At 39.3% G+C, this 23,757-nt stretch overlaps 1 protein-coding gene across 4 annotated transcripts in view; it reads right to left on the bottom strand.

The window, feature by feature from the left end:
• Nucleotides 1–23,757, bottom strand: part of epha7 (eph receptor A7) — a 258,157-nt gene that overhangs the window by 182,508 nt on the left and 51,892 nt on the right. For all 4 annotated transcript variants that reach the window (XM_061900384.1, XM_061900385.1, XM_061900386.1 and 1 more), the window contains exon 4: nt 13,596–13,751. In XM_061900384.1, the coding sequence (XP_061756368.1) occupies nt 13,596–13,751 (156 nt within the window). The remainder of the gene's footprint in view (nt 1–13,595; nt 13,752–23,757) is intronic.

Raw genomic sequence — 23,757 nt, 5'->3', positions numbered from 1 at the left:
GTTCTAACTTGTAAGTAAGTGTAAGTTGTAAGTAAGTGTAAGTTTTAAGTAAGTGTAAGTTGTAAGTAAGTGTAAGTTGTCAACATGTTCGGCATTTGTTGTTCCTGGCACACGGTAGCTAGATGGATTTTAATATCAGTGCTGTGATTTACATTGTGTTTGTGTCTGTTTGCGTGTGTGTGTGCTGTAGGTTTTGAAGGATGTCAATGAAAAGAAAACTGGATATAAGAGACTTCTTTAGGAGTCAAACTGTAAGTTACTTAAAGGGTGTATAGAGGCTCAACAATATTGAATAGTTCAACAATATATCACTCCAGTCACGCCCCTTAGAGTGCTATAATGAGCATATACCATGGACTGGAGTGATATATTACCTTTATAAAACAGTTACAAAAAAAGGCATTATGAAATAGGAATACTCAATCAATTTAATGTAGTTTTATTCAACCAGAAATACATATTATCCAATAAAATAGCCTCACTGTGGAAAAAATAGTCCCACCTATCCAGACGTTAGCTCCAAATTAGCACTGCATCTCGTCTTTTCCTCCGCTTTTTTTCAGGTGAAAGTCAATGCTCAGTCCCCTTTACCATTGTTAACCCTCTCCGGAGGTGAAAGTTAACCTTAAACATGTGAATTCAACTATTTTAGTCCGTTTTTTAACATCGTAAAAACATCAGCTGTCTTTTACTACGGACTGCAACAGTCCGTTGTCATGGATACATGAGAACAACTTCCATTCATACCAGTCATGCGTGCCTGAGGCGGAGTGATAGCCTACGCTGTGATAAGGCTTTAGAATATTTAAACCACGGTTGACAGCCAATCAGATCACCGGATTTCACCTTTCCGTTTTATTTTTGAAATTATTTTTTAGTTTCATGTATTTGTGTAGAAGTGAGCAAAGGTTTGAAAATACCAAAGTGGTGGAAATACAATAAAGCCTCACTAGATGATCATGTGATTTTACAATGCTAAAATATAATTCATTAATATGAAGTAGTATTCATATTTAGTAAAAGCCTTTTTGCTCAGGCAGTAACCGTACGATCAAACTCTATGGTCATTGTCCTTAATGTATCTGTCATGCATCAACATATTTTTTGCCAGCAGTTCATTTCTGTTACAGACCGGCGGAGGCATCTGTTTGGCTCTTTCAAAGAGGAACAACCAGTGGACACTAATCTGCTTGTATTTGGTATTAGTGACAAACATATTTACAGTAAAAAAGCAGCAATAGAAATAAGTAGTTGAAGGGAAAAATTGTGAGTGATTTAAACAGAAGTTGGGGAAAAGATTATTATAGTTCATTTATGTTTATTTACAATGTTGCATTGCATGAATGTATTTGTGATGTTGTTGATGGACAGTAGGCTATGTTAATTGACAGTATGATGCACAGTTGTACTACAGCCCTACACTAAAGAGTAAAGATGAGAACTCTTCCAAGTTGTCTCCTTTGCTTTCATTTTAGTTGCTTTACACTATAACATCTGCATGACGTGAAATTATGATTGCTACTGTAAAAAAAAAAAAAAGTAAACTTTCAGAATGCTGCCTTGGAGCACTTTTGTGTCCCCACCAATCTCAAAATCAAACCTACTCCCTTGGCTGTAACAGCACTGTTCTTAACACTCACTGAATTCTGTACAGACAGCGTGCAAGCCAAATTGTTTGTCACCTTACGCTGAGCGATACACGTTTGATGTTGCAAGACATATTTGGTCGACAGCTACACAAGTCACACTCAGGGTGGCCGTAAAAAAACACTGTTACAAATATGTGCCAGACCGTTAACCGACACCAAACAAGAATGACAAACACATTTCAGGAGAACATCCGCACTGTAATACAACATAAACTCAACAGAACAAATACCCACAATTCCATGCAGCCCTAACTCTTCCGGGCTACAATACACACACCCACGCTACCACTACCCCCCGCTCCCACACCCTCCCTACTTGCGTCGGTTCAGGTGGTGTATGTGACGCCAAATTTGTGCCCAGCGAAATAAGTGCTGGTCACATGCGCAGTCCAGTGCGCAGTGACCAGCCGGGCAGTTTTTTGGCAGGGCAAACAACGTGTGTGATTTAGCGAGACTCTGAAGATTTGTTTGTTTGTGTGGACTGACGAAGACAATATATATCACAGTAACTTTGATATGATACAGTTTTTCTTTTAGCTAACAATATCAGCAAATCCAAATTTAACTAATGAGTATACCTCGTATGCACTCTCACTGAGGCCACAGGGGCAATTATTTGGCAGGCCGTCCCATACGCACTGTATACAATAGGGTGGGCAAATATTTCAAACTTAAGGCGCTAAATATATGCCCGACATGCTTGGGCACTTATTTCGCAGCGAGCACTTATTTCGCTTGACACCGGGAGAGATGGGGCTGCAAGGTGTTCTGGCTTTTTGTTCTCTTGTGTTTAAGTTGTGTTAGGGTGCGGAAATTCTCCCAAAATGTGTTGGTCATTGTTGTTTGATGTCGGTTCACAGTGTGGCGCATATTTGTAACAGTCTTAAAGTTGTTTATACGGCCACCCTCAGTGTGGCCTGTATGGCTGTTGAGTAAGTACGTATTGCAGCCACATACTTTGTTCTGCACAAGTCTCATACAACATGTTAAAGAACCGGCACGTTGATTGTGTGATATGAAAGCGTGCACGATGATATGTAGTGGAGCAGTAGTCCTCTATAAGGGGGTGCGCTAACACCTGGAAATATTTGAAGAAATGCCAGAGGAATAGTGTGATTTGTAAAAAACATTTGAAAAAGGAGCAGTAATTCATAAATCCGTTAAAAATATGTTTATTCAATAAAATCTCAATTAAATATTAATGTAAGTTCATAAACTGTAAAAAAAATAATACAACAATCCAACATTCAGTGTCGACAGCTAGACTTTTTTTGGACATGTTCCATAAATATTGTTGTTAATGATTTCTTTTTCAGTGAAGAAATGTTTACAATTAAGTTCATGAATCTAGATGGATCTCTATTACAATCCCCAAAGAGGGCACTTTAGGTTGATGATTACTTCTATGTGTAGAAATCTTTATTTATGAATCACTTCACTTGTTTATCTTTCAACAAGTTTTTTAGTTATTTTTATACCTTTTTTTCCCCCAAATAGTTCAAGAAAGACCACTACAAATGAGCAATATTTTGCACTGTTATACAATTTAATAAATCAGAAACTGATGACATAGTGCGGTATTTTACTTCTTTATCTCTTAGTTTCAACCAAAAATGCTTTGCTCTGATTAGAGGGTACTTGAATTAAAAAAATGTTCACAGGGGGTACATCACTGAAAAAAGGTTGAGAACCACTGTTGTAGAGGACCTTAAAGGCAGCGCAGTCACTGCAGCCCTTTATAATGTCGGCCGGGTGAAAATTGGGAAAAATTCGGGAGAATGGTTGCACCGGTAGATTGTCGGGAGGTGCACTGAAAATCAGGAGTCTCCCGGAAAAATCGTGAGGGTTGGCAAGTATGTTTCTAAGGCAGAAAAGCCATTTTTTAAGAAATCTTTTCTTGCGGCCCAGCCTCACCCAGTTTCTGCATCCAGTGGCCCCCAGGTAAATTGAGTTTGAGACCCCTGATCTTATGTCTCACAATAGTGTCTACTAAGATTGTCTTGTCGTCTGAAGTGTGTTAAAAGGAAACGTATCCTGATAATTGATACGAAAATGGATTGGGCCGTCAACCGTAAAGTTGACACACAATTGTGTCCGATAAAGTCATTCTTGCAGATAAACAAAAAAATAATAGTGTAAAAAAATCAACTAGAGAAAACCCACACCCCACCCTGCAACTAACAATAGACTGGCTGATGGTTTTTACAGCCATCACCCAGTCCATCAGCATCACCCCAACACTCAGATACCGCTATACCACTTTTATGAAGGTTATCACAATTACTGTACAGTGTAAAAAATCAACAATGCATAACTTAACATATACAGATGCATTTCAATAAATCTGAATATGGTGCATCACACTATTTCGGAATCAATTCAGGCTAATAGACTAATTAAAGCCTGTGAATATTTGTTTAGTTAACTTCTAAAAGTGCATTCAAGAGTATTATGCAGATTGTCAGTAAACGAGCAGGGTAGAGCTAGGTGCATGGCGGATACAACGTTTTCACAATCTTTCTGAGCGGAGTAGAAAATGAAATTATGCACAGTGCGTACAGCTTGTATAAAGGTGTACTTGTATAAAAAGGAACTTCACTTTTTGGGGAAATTTGCCTATCATTCACAATCATTATGAAAAACAGGATGATATGTTTTATATATATATATATATATAATTTTTTTTATAATTAAAATAATAATAATAATAATTAATGCATAAACTTAAGTCAGCTTACAATGGAGCAAATAGGAGGTATTTTAATATTCCCATAAATTCCAATAACCATCCAAAAACCGCCAACAAAACTCCATTTACATTAAAAGAGTTGAATATAAGGCAGCACGGTGGAACAGGGGTTAGTGCATCTGCCTCACAATACAAAGGTCCTGAGTAGTCCTGAGTTCAATCCCAGGCTCCGGGTCTTTCTGTGTGGAGTTTGCATGTTCTCCCCGTGACTGCATGGGTTCCCTCCGAGTACTCCGGCTTCCTCCCACCGCCAAAAACATGCAACTGGGGATAGGTTGATTGTCTGTCTATCTGTTTTGGCCCTGCAATGAGGTGGCGACTTATCCTGAGTGTAGCCCGCCTTCCGCCCGAATGCAGCTGAGATAAGCTCCAGCACCCCACGCGGCCACAAAAGGGACAAGCGGTAGAAAATGGATGGAGTTGAATATTAACCAAGTATTAGTAATATTGTTATTATAAGCGTTGACGCAGACAAACTAATTACAGCAACCCATTGATCACTAGCTTGTGTAACTATAGTAATAATAGATTAGATTTATATAGCGCTTTTCTATCACCTAGATCAGGGGTAGGGAACCTATGGCTCTAGAGCCAGATGTGGCTCTTTTGATGACTGCATCTGGCTCTCAGATAAATCTTAGCTGACATTACTTAACACGATAAGTAATGAATAATTCCGCTGGTATTCACGATGTTAAAAATAACGTTCAAAATATAAAACATTCTCATGCATTTTAATCCATCCATCCGTTTTCTACCGCACCTGTTCAATAAATAACAATGTTATTAAAAAGTATTAGAGACTTATTATACTCTAAAAATGTTGGTTTTACTTAAAAAATGCATGCATTTAGTTGTATTTAGTGTTAAAAAAATATGATATGGCTCTCATGGAAATACATTTTAAAATATTTAGCTTTCATGGCTAGCCAAAAAGGTTCCCGACCCCTGAACTAGATACTCAAAGCGCTCACAGAGAAGTGAGAACCCATTATTCATTCACTCCGCATTCACATTTGGGTGGTGGTAAGCTACATTTGTAGCCACAGCTGGCCTTGGTTGGACTGACGGAAGTGTGGCTGCTAATGCATTCATTCATTCACCAGTGTGAGCAGCACGGGGAGCAAGGGTGGAGTGTCTTGCCCAAGGACAAAACGGCAGTGACTTGGATGGCCAGAGATTGGGATCGAAACTGGAACCCTCAAGTTGCTGGCACCTTGATAGTAGAGGGATGATGACATAATCCGACAAGGTGGTACACTTTGACAGCCAATTTATGGCAAGAAAGACACAATAAGATGCAAGGTTCCATCTACCCTTTTCTATACGAGGATTATGAGTACTTCATCTAAATGGGAATATATGAACATCCTTGCAGTCAGCATCCCAGGGAGAGCAGGCATTGTACAGTAAGTGATGTTTTATTATGTTTGTTGGCTCTCATGAAGTCTACAGTGATTAGTAATAAGTGATGCTGTCGAAACAAAAAACAAACGAGATGCGTTTTTGAAATAAATACGTCGCTGTACGCTTAAAATTAGCAAAATACGTAAATGTTCCATTTTATTGTAAATGTGATTGTTACTACATTACATATATACTTACAGCGTGGATATAAAACCTTAATGTCGTGTTTGGATGTTTTTGAAGGGCTTCATAGGCAGGATAGAACAACTCCCATAGGCTCCATTGTAAGCAGACTTTTAATAACACTTATTTACTCTTGAGAATGCATGAAAAAGAAAAACGTATGTTCTTATTTTACATGAGGATTGTGAATCATAGGCAAAATTCTAAAAAAAATAAAAAAAGTGCAGTTCCCATTTAAAATAATTGTACTTATTTTACAGGATATAATGGTAACGGAACATGAACATGAAAGTGCAAGTACTTGATGCTCAAATTTTAACCTTTAGAATGTAGCTAGAACTGCTATAATACAGTGTTACATTATTTACATACACAAAGTCTTATACATAAACTATTGGCAATTTGGAGTGATTGTTTAGGGGAAAATCACATTTTATTCATATTTTAATTATTACGTTCAATAACAATGTAATGTCTGTTCCATTATGACACATTTTGTTCCACTATGACAAAATATGTGATTTCCTGGCAAAAATGGGAAGGTTGACAAATATGCTTCACACACTCTTCGTACTGGAGTTTGTGTGAAGTGGGTGCGTCTCCTACCCCACCTCACTCTGTGTGTGGAGGAGCCAGACAGCACATAGACCTAAGCAATACATATATCGGTATGGCGGTATTGTCGCCAATACATACAAATACGTACAGATCTGCTTGTGATACCGTGACGTCTTGCGCAGCAGATGCATACGACAGTAGTGTGTACGCGGGAGCGTGGCCGCCAGTATGTTGTCATCGACCGAAGTTCTTAATAAATGTTTCTTCTAACACAAGTTGGATTCTTTTAAGAAGACCTCAATAGTCAACAATGGCGACGAGGATATCAGTCCGGAGTTAAATCTGTAAGTTTGACCATGTCGGCAAGACTCAAAATGGATCATTTACCGAAGTTTGAGTACTATAAGAAGCTGGGCCAGAGTTGGACCAGGTGGCTGACGGCGTTTGAGCTTTACGTAGACGGGAAAAGTCTGATTTTGGCAAACAACGCAGAGGCTCTGGTAAAACAGAGAAGACGGGCGCTGCATCTAAACCATGCTGGCACTGACGTGCAGGATATCTTTTCTACACTACATGACACAGGAGGACCGAGGGACTATGACGCAGCTGTCTAGGGACTAAATTAGTAATTTGTTCCGCAGGTAAACACTACATTTGTGTGCCAAGCTTTCTACCTGGTAGCTTAAAAATTGGGGGAAACTGTGCAGCAGTTTGTGACGAGGCCTCGTCAAGCTGCGAGAGACAATGCGTTTGATGCGGACATTAGTAATCAGATAAGAGATGCAGTGTCGAGCAAATGCACGTCAGAGTGTGTACGCAGGAAGCTGCTGAAGGAATCCCGGCTGGCGCTGACACTCGCTCTGGAGTTAGCGGCACTGTGTGAGAGACTGGAGGCACAGATGACGGCGATGAAAGTGGATGGCGCCGAAAAGGGGGTGACGGTGAACCGTGTTTATCCTAAAAAGGAAGGGAAGTCCCAGAAATGGAAACCAACACATCGGTAAGAAGGAAAAGGAAAATGTAACAAAATGTGTTACAGATGTGGACATGGAGATCAGCTCTCCAAGGACCCTGCATGTCCGGGAAAAAGCCAGACATGGAAAGGACCACTATGCGAAAATGTGCAAGACCCAAGATAAAGACGTGGATGATGGGAAATGTGTGGAAACTGAAAACCAAGACACGGGACAGAGACTCTGCATTTACTGTTGATGATGATTCAAACACAGAGAGGATTACATTTGATGTTTGGTGAGAGGATCTTCTTATGCTGATTGACTCTGGTGCATCTAGCAATATTGTTGATGAAAACACACGGGAAATGCTTAAAAGTAAAAGGACAAAATGTATTTCCACTAAGGCAGTTAACAAACCCTATATCTATACTCTTCCAAGGAGCCTCTTCAAGTAATGGGTGTGTTCAATTGGGAAGTTAAGTGGGAAAACGTAACACTGAAACACAATTCTCTGTAATAGAGGTAAGGGGGAACCACTTCTGGGAAGGAAAACTGCTATTGAGCTAAACACTGAGAGTGGGTACAAACATAGCAGCAGTGACAGATGTTGTATCTGACATAGAGAGATAATACCCCAAACTGTTTAAAGGTGTTGGCAAACTGAACACAAAGCAAATAAGTTTTCATATTGATTAACGTGTAACACCAGTGGCACAGCCACTAAGGCCGGTGCCATTTCATTTAAGGGAAGCAGTACAGAAAAAAGTGCATCAGCTTCTCGACATGGATATTATTGAAAAAGTCGAGGGACTCACAACATGGGTGAACCCTGTGGTAGTGACATCTTGACATGAGAAAGGCTAATACCATCCAATCCAATCCAATCCCCACAGTGGATGAGCTTTTGACAGGGAATGAACGGCCCTGCCATTTTCAGCAAATTAGATCTGAAATGGGGCTACCACCAACTAGAGATTACACCAGAGTCCAGGGCTATCACTACATTTGTAATGCACACGGGAACATTCAGGTACAGGAGACTCCATATTTGGAGTTTCATCTGCCAGCGAACAGTATCAACACGAAGTTGCAACGGCCACAGCAGGCATCGAGGGGGTGGAAAATATCTCAGATGACATTATTGTTCACGCCCCTGACCAGGAGACTCAAGGCAAACGACTTCATGCAGTTCTCAAAAGGTTAGAGGGCTGCGGGCTGACGTTAAACAAGGAGAAAGGCCATTTCAACATGAACAAGCTTGTTCTCATGGGCATGTTACTTTCTGAGAAGGGCATAGGCCCCACCACTTAAAAAGGGAGCGCAATAGCAGAGGCACGAGAGCCAGAGAACGCCTCTGAAACTGAAAGTTTCCTCGGTCTAGCGGGATATTCATCCCTTTTCATACCATTGTTTGCTAGCATATCAGAACCACTGCGGAGGCTGACCAAGAAATACACAGCTTTAATACTTGGGCCAGAGCAAAAATACGCATTTATACAAAGACAACAAAGACTACTACCCTACTGAAGTCATAGCAGATGCGGGACCAGTAAGAATAGGAGCAATCTTAGAACAGCAGCAACGACAGCCAATCTGCCCATATGTTATGTTAGCAGGAGCCTGACTGACTGAATAGAGCAACTCACAAACTGAAGGAAAGCTCCTCACCTTGGTTTGGCCTTGCGATAGGCTGAAGTCCTACATTTATGGTTAAAAAGTTTGACCTAGTGACGTATAACAAGGCTTTGGAGGCCATCTACAGTCCGACCTCTAAGCCAGTGGTTCTCAAATGGGGGTACGCGTACCCCTGGGGGTACTTGAAGGTATGCCAAGGGGTACGTGAGATTTTTTTTTAAATATTCTAAAAATAGCAATAATTCAAAAATCCTTTATACATATATTTATTGAATAATACTTCATGAAATATGAATGTAAGTTCATAAACTGTGAAAACAAATGAGTTCAGTGTTCAGTGTTCAATATTCAGTGTTGACAGCTAGATTTTTTGTAGACATGTTCCATGAATATCAATGTTAAAGATTTCCTTTTGTTGTGAAGAAATGTTTAGAATTAAGTTCATGAATCCAGATGGATCTCTATCACAATCCCCAAAGAGGGCACTTTAAGTTGATGATTACTTCTATGTGTAGAAATCTTTATTTATAATTGAATCACTTTTCACTTTTTCCACAAGTTTTAGGTATTTCTATATATTTTTTTCCAAATATTTCAAGAAAGACCACTACAAATGAGCAATATTTGCACTGTTATACAATTTAATAAATCAGAAACTGATGACATAGAGCTGTATTTTACTTCTTTATCTCTTTTTTTCCAACCAAAAATGTTTTGCTCGGATTAGGGGGTACTTGAATTAAAAAACTGTTCACATGGGGACGGCGTGGCGCAGTTGGTAAAGTGGCCTTGCCAGCAACCTGAGGGTTCCTGGTTCGATCCCCACCTTCTACCAACCAAGTCATGTCCGTTGTGTCCTTGAGCAAGACACTTCACCCTTGCTCCTGATGGGACGTGGTCAGGGCCTTGCATGGCAGCTCCCGCCATCAGTGTGTGAATGGGTGAATGTGGAAATAGTGTCAAAGCACTTTGAGTACCTTGAAGGTAGAAAAGCGCTATACAAGTATAACTCATTTACCATTTACATTACTGAAAAAAGGTTGAGAACCACTGCTCTAAGCCATGTGTCCATGTTGAACGGTGGGTGTTGAGGCTCCAACCATATGAGTTCAGGTTAATCCACATACCTGAAAATGACAACATTGCAGATCCTCTGTTACAATTGCTGGGAGAGAGCACAACAGAAGTGGATTACAAGCATGGAGCGGAGATATATGTTTGTTTTGTTGTCACACTACTCCAAAAGCACTCACCACCAGAGAGGTAAAGGAGGCCTCTGCAACAGATGAACTCTGCAATGTACTACACAGACTGGATGCTTTAACAAGTGCCAAGTGTGAACCGTGTGTCACTGGACAGTTGGTATTAAGGGGGACACGCATTGTGCTGCCATATGCACTCAGAAACAAGGCTATGGAGTTGGCTCATGAGGGACACTTGGGCATTGTGAGCATTAAGCAACACCTCAGGAGTAGAGTGTGGTGGCCAGGTATGAGTAAAGCTGCAGAGAAAGATGTGAGGTCATTTCACTCGTGCCAAATAGAACCCTTGAGACCCACAGCACTGCCAGATGGGTCATGGCAGGACTTAGCCACTGACCTACTAGGCCCATTACCAACAGGACACTCGATCCTAGTTTTAATTGACTACTGCAGTTGCTATTAGGAATCGGAAATCCTGCAGTCAACCACTGCTGAAAAGGTCGACAGTTTGGAGAATATCTTTAGCAGGCATGGATTTCCTCTTTCCATTCGTTCAGTTTGTAGACTCAATACATGTCTGCACTATTTCAAACATTCTGCCACGAAAACGGAATTCAGCACATGAAAACAACACTTAAATTGGCTCAGGCCATTGATGAGGTGGAGAGACAAAATGCCTCATTGATGAAGAGGATACGCATCACTTAGTCTGAGGGGCTGGACTGAAAAAGGGAGCTACGCAAATATGTGATAGTTAATCGATCTGTTGAGCACAATACAACGGGGAAGAGTCCCGCAGAGCTCTTGTTCAAGAGAAAGATCAAAGGAAAGCTTCCAGAAATCATGACACCACAAAGAGACCTGAAGGTCAGAGATGCTGATGCTGGGAGAAAAGGACAGTCAATGCGCCTTGTCCAAGTGTGGAGAGAGAGTGTTTTGCATTTTACCTGTCATGCTTTGTTGCAGGTTTAAATTGGTGTATTTTGAAGTGTGTATGGTGTTTGGACGTTTTATATCATATGTATCATATATATCATTGGACAAGTTGTGTGTTGTGTACCACGTGTTAACTTTCTGTGTTAGTTTTCCATAATGTGCACCAAGAGCATACTTGCCAACCTTAAAACCTTGAGGTGGTGGGGGTGTGGTTGGGGACGTGGTTAAGAGGGAAAGAGTATATTTACAGCTGTTGTGTGCGCAGTTGTGCACTGCACTTTCAAAAAGCCGTAGATGTTATTGTCACATATGCATGATTGATTGATTGAAACTTTTATTAGTAGATTGCACAGTGTTACGTCTGTTCGGCATTGTAATGCCGGGTTCGATTCCCTCGTGGGTGCGTCAACAAGTGAACACAGCAAAGGTTAGATATAAACAATTTATTTAACGAAAAGGATCTATGAAACAAAACACTGGTGCTAATGAAAGACAAACCAAAGACGCTAGCATAAAAGCTAGGATATACAAAAATGAGAACTAAACTGGCACATAGACACATTAAAGAGTAAAACAAAACATACAGCATGAGAGCTGGAATAAACAAATGGCTGAGCGTGAAAAGCTAGCGAGAATATACATACGATGACAGAGTGCAGGCGTAACTTGTTGCGTGAAAGCAAATTTGGATCCCAGACTGAACAACAAAAGATGCAGGCTTATATAAGGTAGGTGATTAGTGAGGACAGGTGTGCAGGGCCGTGAGAAACAGGTGAAAACTGATAAGCTACCAGGGTGACCAACTTAAACAGGAAATAATAGGATCAGATGGAGAGTGAAAATAAAAATGGAACAATAAACAATAATATGTGGAGGATCCAAAAAGCGGATCTCAACACACAGTACAGTACATATTCTGTACAATTGACCACTAAATGGTAACACTGCAATACGTTTTTCAACTTGTTTAAGTCGGGGTCCACGTTAATCAATTCATTGTACAAATATATAATATTAGCATAATACAGTCATCACACAAGATAATCATCATAGTATATACATTGAATTATTTACAATCCAGGGGGTGGGAGGAGGAGCTTAGGTTGATATCAGTACTTCAGTCATCAACAATTGCATCAACAGAGAAATGGACATTGAAACAGTGTAGGTCTTACTTAGTAGGATATGTACAGCGAGCAGAGAACATAATGAGTTCAGATAGCATAAGAACAAGTATATACATTAGAAATACATTCGATTATTTACATTAGGTTATTTACAATCCGGGGAGATGGGATGTGAATTGGAGTAGGATTAGTAGAGGGTTGAAGTTGCCTGGAGGTGTTGTGGTACATGTACAGTAGATGGCAGTATTGTCATGTTTAAGAGAGTTACATGCTGTTTACGGCAGGCGAACTGCCTTACGGTAGACGTAAACGTGACTGCTGTTGTTGTGTGTTATTACCGGGCTGGGAGGACGTTAATGAGACTGCCTAACAATAAACCCAGATAAGAAACCAAGAACTCGCCCTCGATCATTCAACAGTTATAATGTCATTGGGCAAACACAATGTTTATAATGTGGGAAAGCGGACGTGAAAACAGGCTGCCCTCACTCAGGTCCACATGGAGCTGGGGGGGGGTGTGGCCCCCAGCTTCGCCTGAATTTCAGGAGATTTTCGGGAGAAAATTTGTCCCGGGAGGTTTGCGGGAAAGGCGCTGAATGTCGGGAGTCTCCCGGAAAATCCGGGAGGGTTGGTAAGTATGAGCAAGAGTGGGAAAAGTTGTCTGAATTGGTACCAATATAATTGATTCTATGGAATAATCAACAAACTTACATATGCATCAATGATTATAAAACCACACAACAAAATGTTTAAAAAATCTGATAAATAAGAAGGATCGCTTTGGAGGTAGCGTGGACAAAAAGGTTTGCATTCACCCTGTGATTGGGCAGCCAAAAGATGGACCACCCCAATTATAGGTTTAAAATGATGGGCTTTAGAGACTTTCTTTGTCAGGGGAGGCTTAGGCAGGCTGTATGTAGGCTACTTTACGAGAGAGAGGTTTTTTTCTACTTTTAAAACAAAAAATGTAAAACTTTTCAGAAAACACCTGGGCCTTGAGCCCAAGTTACCCCCGAACCCTGCCTCTGGCATCAGCACAGAAATCAGATGCAGGTGCGCTGGTGCTGAGTCGGAAATACTGTACACCTATTGAACTATACTGACGGATGTATTTGATTTGCCACAGCCCAAAGCTAAGTACAAATTGAGGGGACACATTTTTATACATGCAGTTTAATCTGTTATAGACTTACTTGTGCAGGCCACAGAAGGAGGGTCAGAAAAAGCTCGGTAGTAGCCATCCTCACAGTCGCAGCGCCAGGAACCCTCATGCTCATTAAAGCTGTGCATCGGGCAGCGAGAGCACTGTAGGTCCAGGGAGGAAAATTTGTAGAATCCATGGCCACATGCTATAAATGAGAAAGGCATAAGTTCAATTTTAGAGCAATTTTGAATATCCTACAGCATATAGTTACTATATATAGTCAAAACTTACAATCGTGTGAATACACACAATTGTGTCACTATCCGTGGTCCAGATCATGTTTTTGTTATTTTCTGTTAGTTTCGGACTCTTTTAGATCCTGTTTGACACCTCCTGAGTTTGGTGTGGTTGCCATGGCAATTTATTGTTTTCACCTGCCTCTGGTGTCCGGGACGATCACCTGTGTCTAAAAAGAGGCACTATTTAGCCTGCTTTTGCCAGTCAGTCGGCCTGGGGTCATTGTTCGATTCATGCCGTGTCCACGTAAGTTTTGTTACCTGGCCAAGTAAGTCTTTGTACAAACCCTGTTTCCATATGACTTGGGAAATTGTGTTGGGTGCAAATATAAATGGAATACAATGATTTGCAAATCCTTTTCAACCCATATTCAATTGAATGCACTATAAAGACAAGCTATTTGATGTTCAAACTCATAAACTTTTTTTTTTTTTTGCAAACAATAATTAACTTAGAATTTCATGGCTGCCACTCGTGCCAAAGTAGTTGGGAAAGGGCATGTTCACCACTGTGTTACATAATATTTTCTTTTAACAACACTCAATAAACATTTGGGAACTCAGGAAACTAATTGTTAAGGCTTTTAAAGAGGAATTCTTTACAATTCTTGCTTAATGTATAACTTAAGTTGTTCAACAGTCCAGTTCTTTTGTCGTATTTTGCGGTTCATAATGCGCCACACATTTCCGATGGGAGACATGTCTGGACTGCAGGCGGGCCAGGAAAGTACCCGCCCTCTTTTACTACGAAGCCACGCTGTTGTAACACGTGGCTTGGCATTGTTTTGCTGAAATAAGCAGGGGCGTACATGATAACGTTGTTTGGATGACAACATATGTTGCTCCAAAACCTGTATGTACCTTTCAGCATTTATTGTGCCTTCACAAATGTGTAAATTACCCATGCCTTGGGCACTAATACACCCCCATACCATCACAGATGCTGGCTTTGGAACTTTTCGCCTATAACAATCCGGATGGTTATTTTCCTCTTTGTTCCAGAGGACACCACGTCCACAGTTTCCAAATATAATTTGAAATGTGGACTCGTCAGACCACAGAACACTTTTCCACTTTGCATCAGTCCATCTTAGATGAGTTTGGGCCCAGCAAAGCCGGCGGCGTTTCTGTGTGTCGTTGATAAATGGCTTTTGCTTTGCATAGGTGAGTTTTGACTTGCACTTACAGATGTAGCGACCAACTGTAGTTACTGACAGTGGTTTTATAAAGTATTCCTGAGACCATGTGGTGATATCATTTACACACTGATGTAGGTTTTTGATGCAGTACTGCCAGAGGGATCAAAGGTTTGTAATATCATCGCTTACGTGCAGTGATTTCTCCAGGTTCTCTGAACCTTTTGATGATTTTACGGACCGTAGATGGTAAAATCCCTTAATTCCTTGCAATAGCTCGTTGAGAAATGTTGTTCTAAAACTGTTCGACAATTTGCTTACAAATTGGTGAGCCTCACCCCATTCTTGTTTGTGAATTACTTAGCATTTCATGGAAGCCGCTTTTATACCCAATCATGGCACCCACCTGTTCCCAATTAGCCTGCACACCTGTGGGATGTTCCAAATAAGTGTTTGATGAGCATTCCTCAACTTTAGCAGTATTTATTGCCACATTTCCCAACTTCTTTGTCACGTGTTGCTGGCATCAAATTCTAAAGTTAATGATTATTTGCACAAAAAAAATGTTTATTAGTTTGAACATCATTGTCTTTATAGCATATTCAACTGAATTTGGTTTAAAAATTATTTTCAAATCATTGTATTTTGTTTATATTTAGATCTAACACAATTTCCCAACTAATATGGAAACAGGGTTTGTAGTTTCATGCCACAGTTCCCTGAGTGTTCCAGGCAATAGTTTATGCGAACTGTTTGCTTCATGCTCTCGTCATGTCTCTTGTCTTCTAGTCCATGCTAAGTATTTAGCTTCAAGTGCAATCGGCACCTTGTTCCTTCGCCTTGTTTTCCGTTGTTTGTACCCATTTGAGTTTTTGATTAAGATTAAATCATGTCCCTACCGGCAAGTCCTGTCCGGAGTGATCCGTTTGCATCCCGGGGAAACAAAACTCGCAGCAAGATGCAACCCCCCCATCATGACACAATTGTAAGCATTTGACAATGATGATCTTGATTAGTTGAAAAGTTAGTTATACATATATGTAAATATATGTATGTATATACATATACATATATATACATACATATATATGTATATGAATGTATATATATGTATATATGTGTATGTATATGTATATATATATATTTGTGTATATGTATGTATGTATGTATAAATATACAGTATATGTATATATATATGTATATATATATAGATGTGTGTGTATATATATATTTGTATATATATATGTATGTATATATTTGTATATATATATATATATAACTATACAGTATATATACACACACGCACAAATCTATATATCTATATATATATACATATATATACACACACATACATATATATATACATATAGAATATATATACACACACACACACACAATCTATATATATATATACACATACATATATATGCATATATATACATACATACAAATACATATATATACATTTATACATACATATATATATAGACAAATATATACATATACATATATAGATATATATACACACACATATATATATATATATATACATATATATATATATATACATATGTATATATATATATACACAGCATATTAGTGGTGCAACAAAACACATATTCCTTTTTCATACAATGGTCTCAGTTCCGTTCATCAACTTCTAATGATAAGCTCTGTGCTTAAAGCTCAGTGGATGTGTGCTCGACTATGCAGGCAAAGTTGCGCCTCCCAAAACAAACAGTCGATCGTGATCAACCACTCGATTTTTGGGAACCTAACGTTCGATCGCAAAAATATATATATTTTTTTAAGCATTAATATGATATCAGTAACAACTGCACCCGGAGAATGACCAACAGACCCACAAACAGGCACGCATTTTAACTCCTGAACACGCCTGCACATCTCTGCCTCTCTCTTCAGCCTTACATCCAGCCGCTCTCAACACATCAACCACACACCCTGAGTGGCAGCTATAGAAGGACTTCCACATTTAGCTCCTATTTTACCACACAGGAAAAAAAAACTGCCAGTTGAACAGCTGATTTTACTCCAGTGCTGACGTAAAAACCATGTGACTGACGTCCCAAATGTGACTAAAACAATATACAATATACTATGGTACTAAGACTATAGTGGCCATAAACAGTTAGTGTCTACAGTAGGAGTGGCCAAAAAACAGCACAGGGGCCATCTGTGGCCTGTGACTTGATTATCATTGGCCTGAGGCGAGTTAGAAAAAATAAATAAATAAACATGCGTGAAAAAATGGAAAACAGCAAGAAGCACAATGAGAAAAACCCAAAGTGTTGATATCAACCAATAACGACACAAAGCTTTGTGTCGTGGCTGTTTTAAGTTTTCACTAAGTTCTACAACTTATTTTTTGTGATAGAGTGATTGGACCACATACTTGTTTGTCACAAAAAAACATTCATTAAGTTTGGTTCTTTTATGAATTTATTATGGGTCTACTGAAAATGTGACCAAATCTGCTGGGTCAAAAGTATACCTACAGCAACATACAGTACATTACCAAATTCAGTGACGTAGAAAAGTTACAATCAAATCAATTTAGCTTCATGGCATGGCCGCATATTTTCATGTGAGTGATTATGATTGAGGAGATCCGTTAACTTCTCTGAGCCCATTTAGCAGGGCTCATGTGATGCAGTCAGACTCGGTTACAAACGCGACAATGGGAAAGTCAAAGGAACTCAGCACAGAGCTCAAAAAACATTGACTTGAACAGGTCAGGAAAGTCACTTGGAGCCATTTCGAAACAGCTTAAGGTCTTGAACAAGTCAGGAAAGTCACTTGGAGCCATTTCGAAACAGCTTAAGGTCCCAAGATCAACTGTGTAGACAATTGTTTGTAAGTATAAAGTGCATGGCACAGTTTTGTCACTGCCACAATCAGGAACAAAATGCAAGCTATTACTTGCTGCCGAGAGAAAACTGGTCAGGATGATCAAGGGTCAACCGATAAACTACCAAAAAGCAGGACTGCAATGAATCGAAATCTGCTAGATCACAGGTGTCAGTATCCACAGTCAAGGGTCTTTTGCATCCCCATGGACTGAGAGGCTACCATGCAAGAAGGAAGCCCTTGCTCCAGAAGCAACACCTTGAGGCTCGTCTTAAGTTTGCTGCTGATCGCATGGACAAAGATAAGACCTTCTGAAGGAAAGTTCTGTGGTTAGATGAAACAAAAATTCAGCTACCGTATTTGGTCACAGTACCCAGCAATATGTTTGGAGGAGAAAAGGTGAGACCTTTAATCCCAAGAACACCATGACTACAGTCATGCATGGTGGTGGTAGTATTATGCTCTGGGCCTGTTTTGCTGCCAATGCAACTGGTGCTTTACAGAGAGTAAATGGGACAATGAAAAAGGAGGATTACCTCCAAATTCTTCAGAATAACCTAAAATCATCAGCCCGTAGGTCTTCGGCGCAGTTGGATGTTCCAACATAGGACAATGACCCCAAACACACGTCAAAAGTGGTATACGAATGGCTAGATCAGGCTAGAAAGAAGGTTTTAGAATGGCCTTCCCAAAGTCCTGACTTAGACCCCATTGAGAACATGTGCTGAATGCTGAAGAAACAAGTCCACGTCAGAAAACCACCAATGTGGCTACCAAAAGCACCTTCTTGCAGTCAAACTTGTCAAGGAACATGTAACCGAATATTAACATTGCTGTATGTATACTTTTGACCCAGTAGATTTGGTCCCATTTTCAGTAGACCCATAATAAATTCATAAAAGAACCAAACTTCATGAATGTTTTCTGTGACAAACAAGTATGTGCTCCAATCACTCTATCACAACAAAATAAGAGTTGTAGAAATTATTGGAAACCCAAGAGAGCCATGACATTATGTTCTTTACAAGTACATGCCAACTTTTGACCATGACTGTGTGTGTGTGTGTGTGTGTGTGTGTGTGTGTGTGTGTGTGTGTGTGTGTGTGTGTGTGTGTGTGTGTGTGTGTGTGTGTGTGTGTGTGTGTGTGTCAAGCGTGCGTGCGTGCGTGAAAACATGGACACATTCTCATTTCAATGTGTTTTTTTTTTTTGTTTTTTTTTCATTTAAACTTACATTGTAGATGGTCACTGAAGGCATAAAAACTATGACACCTAGTAAGTGAAAACCCTTTCAGGTGACTATGTCTTGAAGCTCATTTAGAGAATGCCAAGTGTGAGCAAAGGTTGGCTATTTTGAAGAAACTTGAATATAAAATATGTTTTTAGTTATTTCACCTTTTTTTGTTAAGTACATAAGTCCACATTCATAGTTTTGATGCCTTCAGTGACAATCTAGAATGTAAATAGTCATGAAAAAATAGAAAACGCATTGAATGAGGTGTGTCCAAACAATCGGCCTGTGCTGTATGTATATATATATATATATATATATATATATATATATATATATATATATATATATATATATATATATATATATATATATATACACACAGTAAAGGTTAGTGGTTACTGCATTAGCACATGATTCTAAAAGAAATCAGTCAGGCGATTGCTACTTTTATTGCTGTCGACATGCAACCCTTTTTCTGTTTTGGAAAATGTCAGGTTTGTGAAGGAATCTTGTAAGGGGGCGCCACTGTCCGCAGTAAACCAATTTTATCAACACAACACCTACCCACAATGCAATGCATCCACGACTCCTGGCTACACCGTCCATACACCCGCTGGCATTTTTCATCACACTCAGTTTTTTACTGCATGCCATTGGTAAGCGCAGGGTTGAGAAGAGGTTTTAAAATTATTAGCGCCTCCTTAAATTTACCGTATGCTTTGAATAAGCGCAGGAGTGAGAAGTGGTTTTAAATTAATTAGCGCCCCGGCGGCTATTTAAGGAAATACGGTATGACCAATGTATGACCCTGTAACTACTTGGTATCGGATCAGTACTTAAATTTGTGGTATCATCCAAAACTAATGTTAAGTATCAAACAACAGAAGAATAAGTGATCATTAGATTTTGACAGAAGTGTCATAGATCATGTTGAAACGGAAAATAACCAGATAATAATAGTAAATATCTGGTCTGCGGGCTATAGAGCGTTTTCTATTCGGGCTCCAGTCCTATGGAATGCCCTCCCGGTAACAGTTAAAAATACTACCTCAGTAGAAGCATTTAAGTCCCATTTTAAAACTCATTTGTATACTCTAGCCTTTAAATAGACCCCCTTTTTAGACCAGTTGTTCTGCCGTTTCTTGTCTTCTGAGACCCTCTCCCTTGTGGAGGGAGAGGGGGGGGGGGGGGGGGGTCATTATTTTCGGGTCTCCCTATGTCTAGCAGTAAAAGATTATAGTTGGTACAAAATGCGGCTGCCAGTCTTTTGACAAGAACAAAAAAGTTTGATTATATTACACCTATACTGGCTCCCCTGCACTGGCTTCCGGTGCACTTAAGATGTGACTTTAAGGTTTTACTACATACGTATAATATACTACACGGTCTGGCTCCATCCTATCTAGCAGATTGTGGGGCGGGGGGCACACACACATCTGCGGTCCTCTCCAAGGTTTCTCATAGTCAGTCACATGACATCACACTGGGTTGTGAGTTTTTGCTTGCTCTTATTAGGGGTCTGAACCGAGGATGTTGTTGTGGCTTGTGCAGCCCTTTCAGACACTTGTGATTTAAGGCTATACAAATAAACATTGATTGGTTGAAACATTGAATAACTTAAGTTAAAAAATAGTCCTCTCGAGGTAAAATACTTTTCAAAATCCATAACAAATCCATTCTGTTCAGTTAAAATGAGACGGTTGGAATTGAGAGGAATGGAAATGTAAAACAAGACTAATAAAAAACTACATGTTTTAAAAATGTATGATGCAAGGAACCATATTTGGTAGTTGGACTATCACTATGGACTTTACTCTGTGGTAGCAAATTTCCCCCAGTTGAATCATTCAATAACACTAGAAAATCGCAACTTGTAAATGAAAGCAATATAAGTAATAATAAATGACACTAATTGTTCAAATTTTTATATATTTATATATTACATTGAGAGCCCATTAGTCTTTCAGTGCCCAGTCACACATGGTGGTGGTAAGCTACATCCGTAGCCAAAGCTGCCCTTGCGGAGACTGATGGAAACGTGGCTGCCATTTCGTGGCCTGTCCAACCACCATCAAACTTTCATTCACATTCATAGACCAGTGTGGGCAGCACTGGAGGTAAGGTGGGTGAAGTGTCTTGCCCAAGGACAGAACAGCAGTGACTGGGGCGGGGGAAACAGGATTTGAAATTGAAACCCTCTGATTACCAGACAACCTTAAACTTAAAAAAAAGGTTGTCTGGTAATGTGTATATATATATATATATATATATATATATATATATATATATATATATATACACATACATATATATGCATATATATACATACAAATACATATATATACATTTATACATACATATATATATACACAAATATATATATATATATATATATATATATATATATATATATATATATAGATAACTCAGTCAATGATAATTGACTGAGTTAAAAATAACATCCTACAAAATGGCAAAGGATTGAAAATTTGAGGTAGAGTCCCGTTAAAGATGAGGTTCATTCAGTCCAAGGCTGCGCTTTCTCCGACCCTTCTGGAGTGTTTAATCATTGTGAACGACAGCATGTCTGTTTGCCTTTGGGTTTTTGAGACTTCATCTGTTGGGTGGCTCGTCTGTGGAGAAGACTCCCTCAATGACTGTCACTCCAGCAAATGAGAGGATACACACTGGCTAGAATGAAGACAACGCTGCCTCTAAGGAGAGGGACATCAAAAGTAAACGTAAAAAAGGTGTAACAGTATGCTAATCACGATTCAGCACGTACCTTGGTTTTAGGGTCATGGTTTGGTTCGGTTTACAGAAGTAACACAAGGGGAAAACAATAGTTAACAAAAAAAAAACTGCAAAGTAATGTTACAATAAATACAATTCTCAAATAGAGAAACAAAAATATAGGTTGATGCTGGGCCTTCTTTGATACATTTTGTGCATTAAGGATGCTTTAACCAATCCAAAATAGATCCATATATGGTATTATTATAATATGCTGAATAAATTTTGGGTGATGAAAACAGATTAGTGTGATATCCAATCCTACCAGATTAATGTTCATTCATCCATGCATTTACTACCCCTTTGGAGTCGCTGGTGCCTATCAGCTACGATCGGCCAGAAGACGGGGTAAACCCTGGACAAGTCGCCACCTCATCGCAGGGCCAACACAGATAGACAGACAACATTCACACTCACATTCACACACTAGGGCCAATTTAGTGTTGCCAATCAACCTATCCCCAGGTGCATGTCTTTGGCGGTGGGAGGAAGCCGGAGTACCCGGAGGGAACCCACGCATTCACGGGGAGGACATGCAAACTCCACACAGAAAGTCCCGAGCATTGGATTGAACCCTGACTACTCAGGACCTTCATATTGTGAGGCAGACCACTAACCCCTCTTCCACCGTGAAGCCACCAGATTACTAATTTAATCTATTTTTAAAATTCCGCCCCAAAAAAATTTAATAAAACTCAAGTAATCAGGATAATTGTTTGAACATGTACAGAATTCTTGGTGCGGTATATTAAAAGTTCATTATTTTTTTAGGTAAGGGCTGGACGGTTATGGCAAAAAAATAATTGTCTTGTTATTGATATTGTAATCGCCATTAATTAAACAACTATTTATTAATTTGAAACCATGTACAATCAAAACTTAACTTTAAATATACAGTACAGGCCAAAAGTTTGGACAGACCTTTTCATTCACAACACAACTAAAAGGTCTCAACCCCATTTATAAAGCAAGAAATTCCACTATTCAACTCTGAATGAACAAGAGAATGCGCAAAGCAGTAATCAGAGCAAAGGGTGGCTATTTTGAAGAAACTAGAATATAAAACATGTTTTCAGTTATTTCACCTTTTTTTACACATGTGGAGTACATAGTTTCGATGCCTTCAGTGACAATCTACAATGTAAATAGTCATGAAAATAAAGAAAACACATTTAATGAAGTTAAAGTTAAATGAGAAGATATGTCCAAACTTATGGCCTGTACTGTACATATATAACACCCCTAGAAATTATTACAAACGTTTGGACATATTATTGGCACTGACTGTACCAAACACAATCAAGTGTTATTTTTCACCATGAGTAGCATAAAGCGGTAAACACACATACAATCATCTCCATACGTTGACACAAGCATCAACAAACATTTTAAAACATGCCTTAAAAAGCTTGGCTAAGCACTAAAATGTCTGTTTAGCAAACAGTTGCCATGTGAACAGCTCAACAACTCATATCATTTGGCATGATCTCATTATCTCCAAGGAACAAATCACCTTCCAAAAACTTAATTTATGCCGTACCATGTTAAGGAAACCAACAAATGTCTTGTCGCGGTATTGACAATTATTTTCAAGCATCAGTATATTTTTAATAACACGGACCTGAAATGCAAAATTAGTTGTTTGACCGTGATCAAACACCCAACTTTTCAAAACTATTTTATGAAAACCCTTTAACACCAAAACTATTGCCGGCAACAGGATTTAGAATGCTATGGCTAAGACTTTGCACTTTCAAGTGCTATACAATGTCATTACAGTTATCTTGTAATTATAACTTAACCTAACAGTAATCCTGGAGGGATTTTGATAGGGAGGCTGTAAATTCCATGATTACCTGTGTGATATAAACAAGTCACAAACAA

This window comes from Nerophis ophidion, linkage group LG05 (genome assembly GCF_033978795.1).
Source record: "Nerophis ophidion isolate RoL-2023_Sa linkage group LG05, RoL_Noph_v1.0, whole genome shotgun sequence".
Taxonomy (NCBI): Eukaryota; Metazoa; Chordata; class Actinopteri; order Syngnathiformes; family Syngnathidae; genus Nerophis; species Nerophis ophidion.
This window is presented reverse-complemented; position numbering and strand designations above follow the sequence as displayed.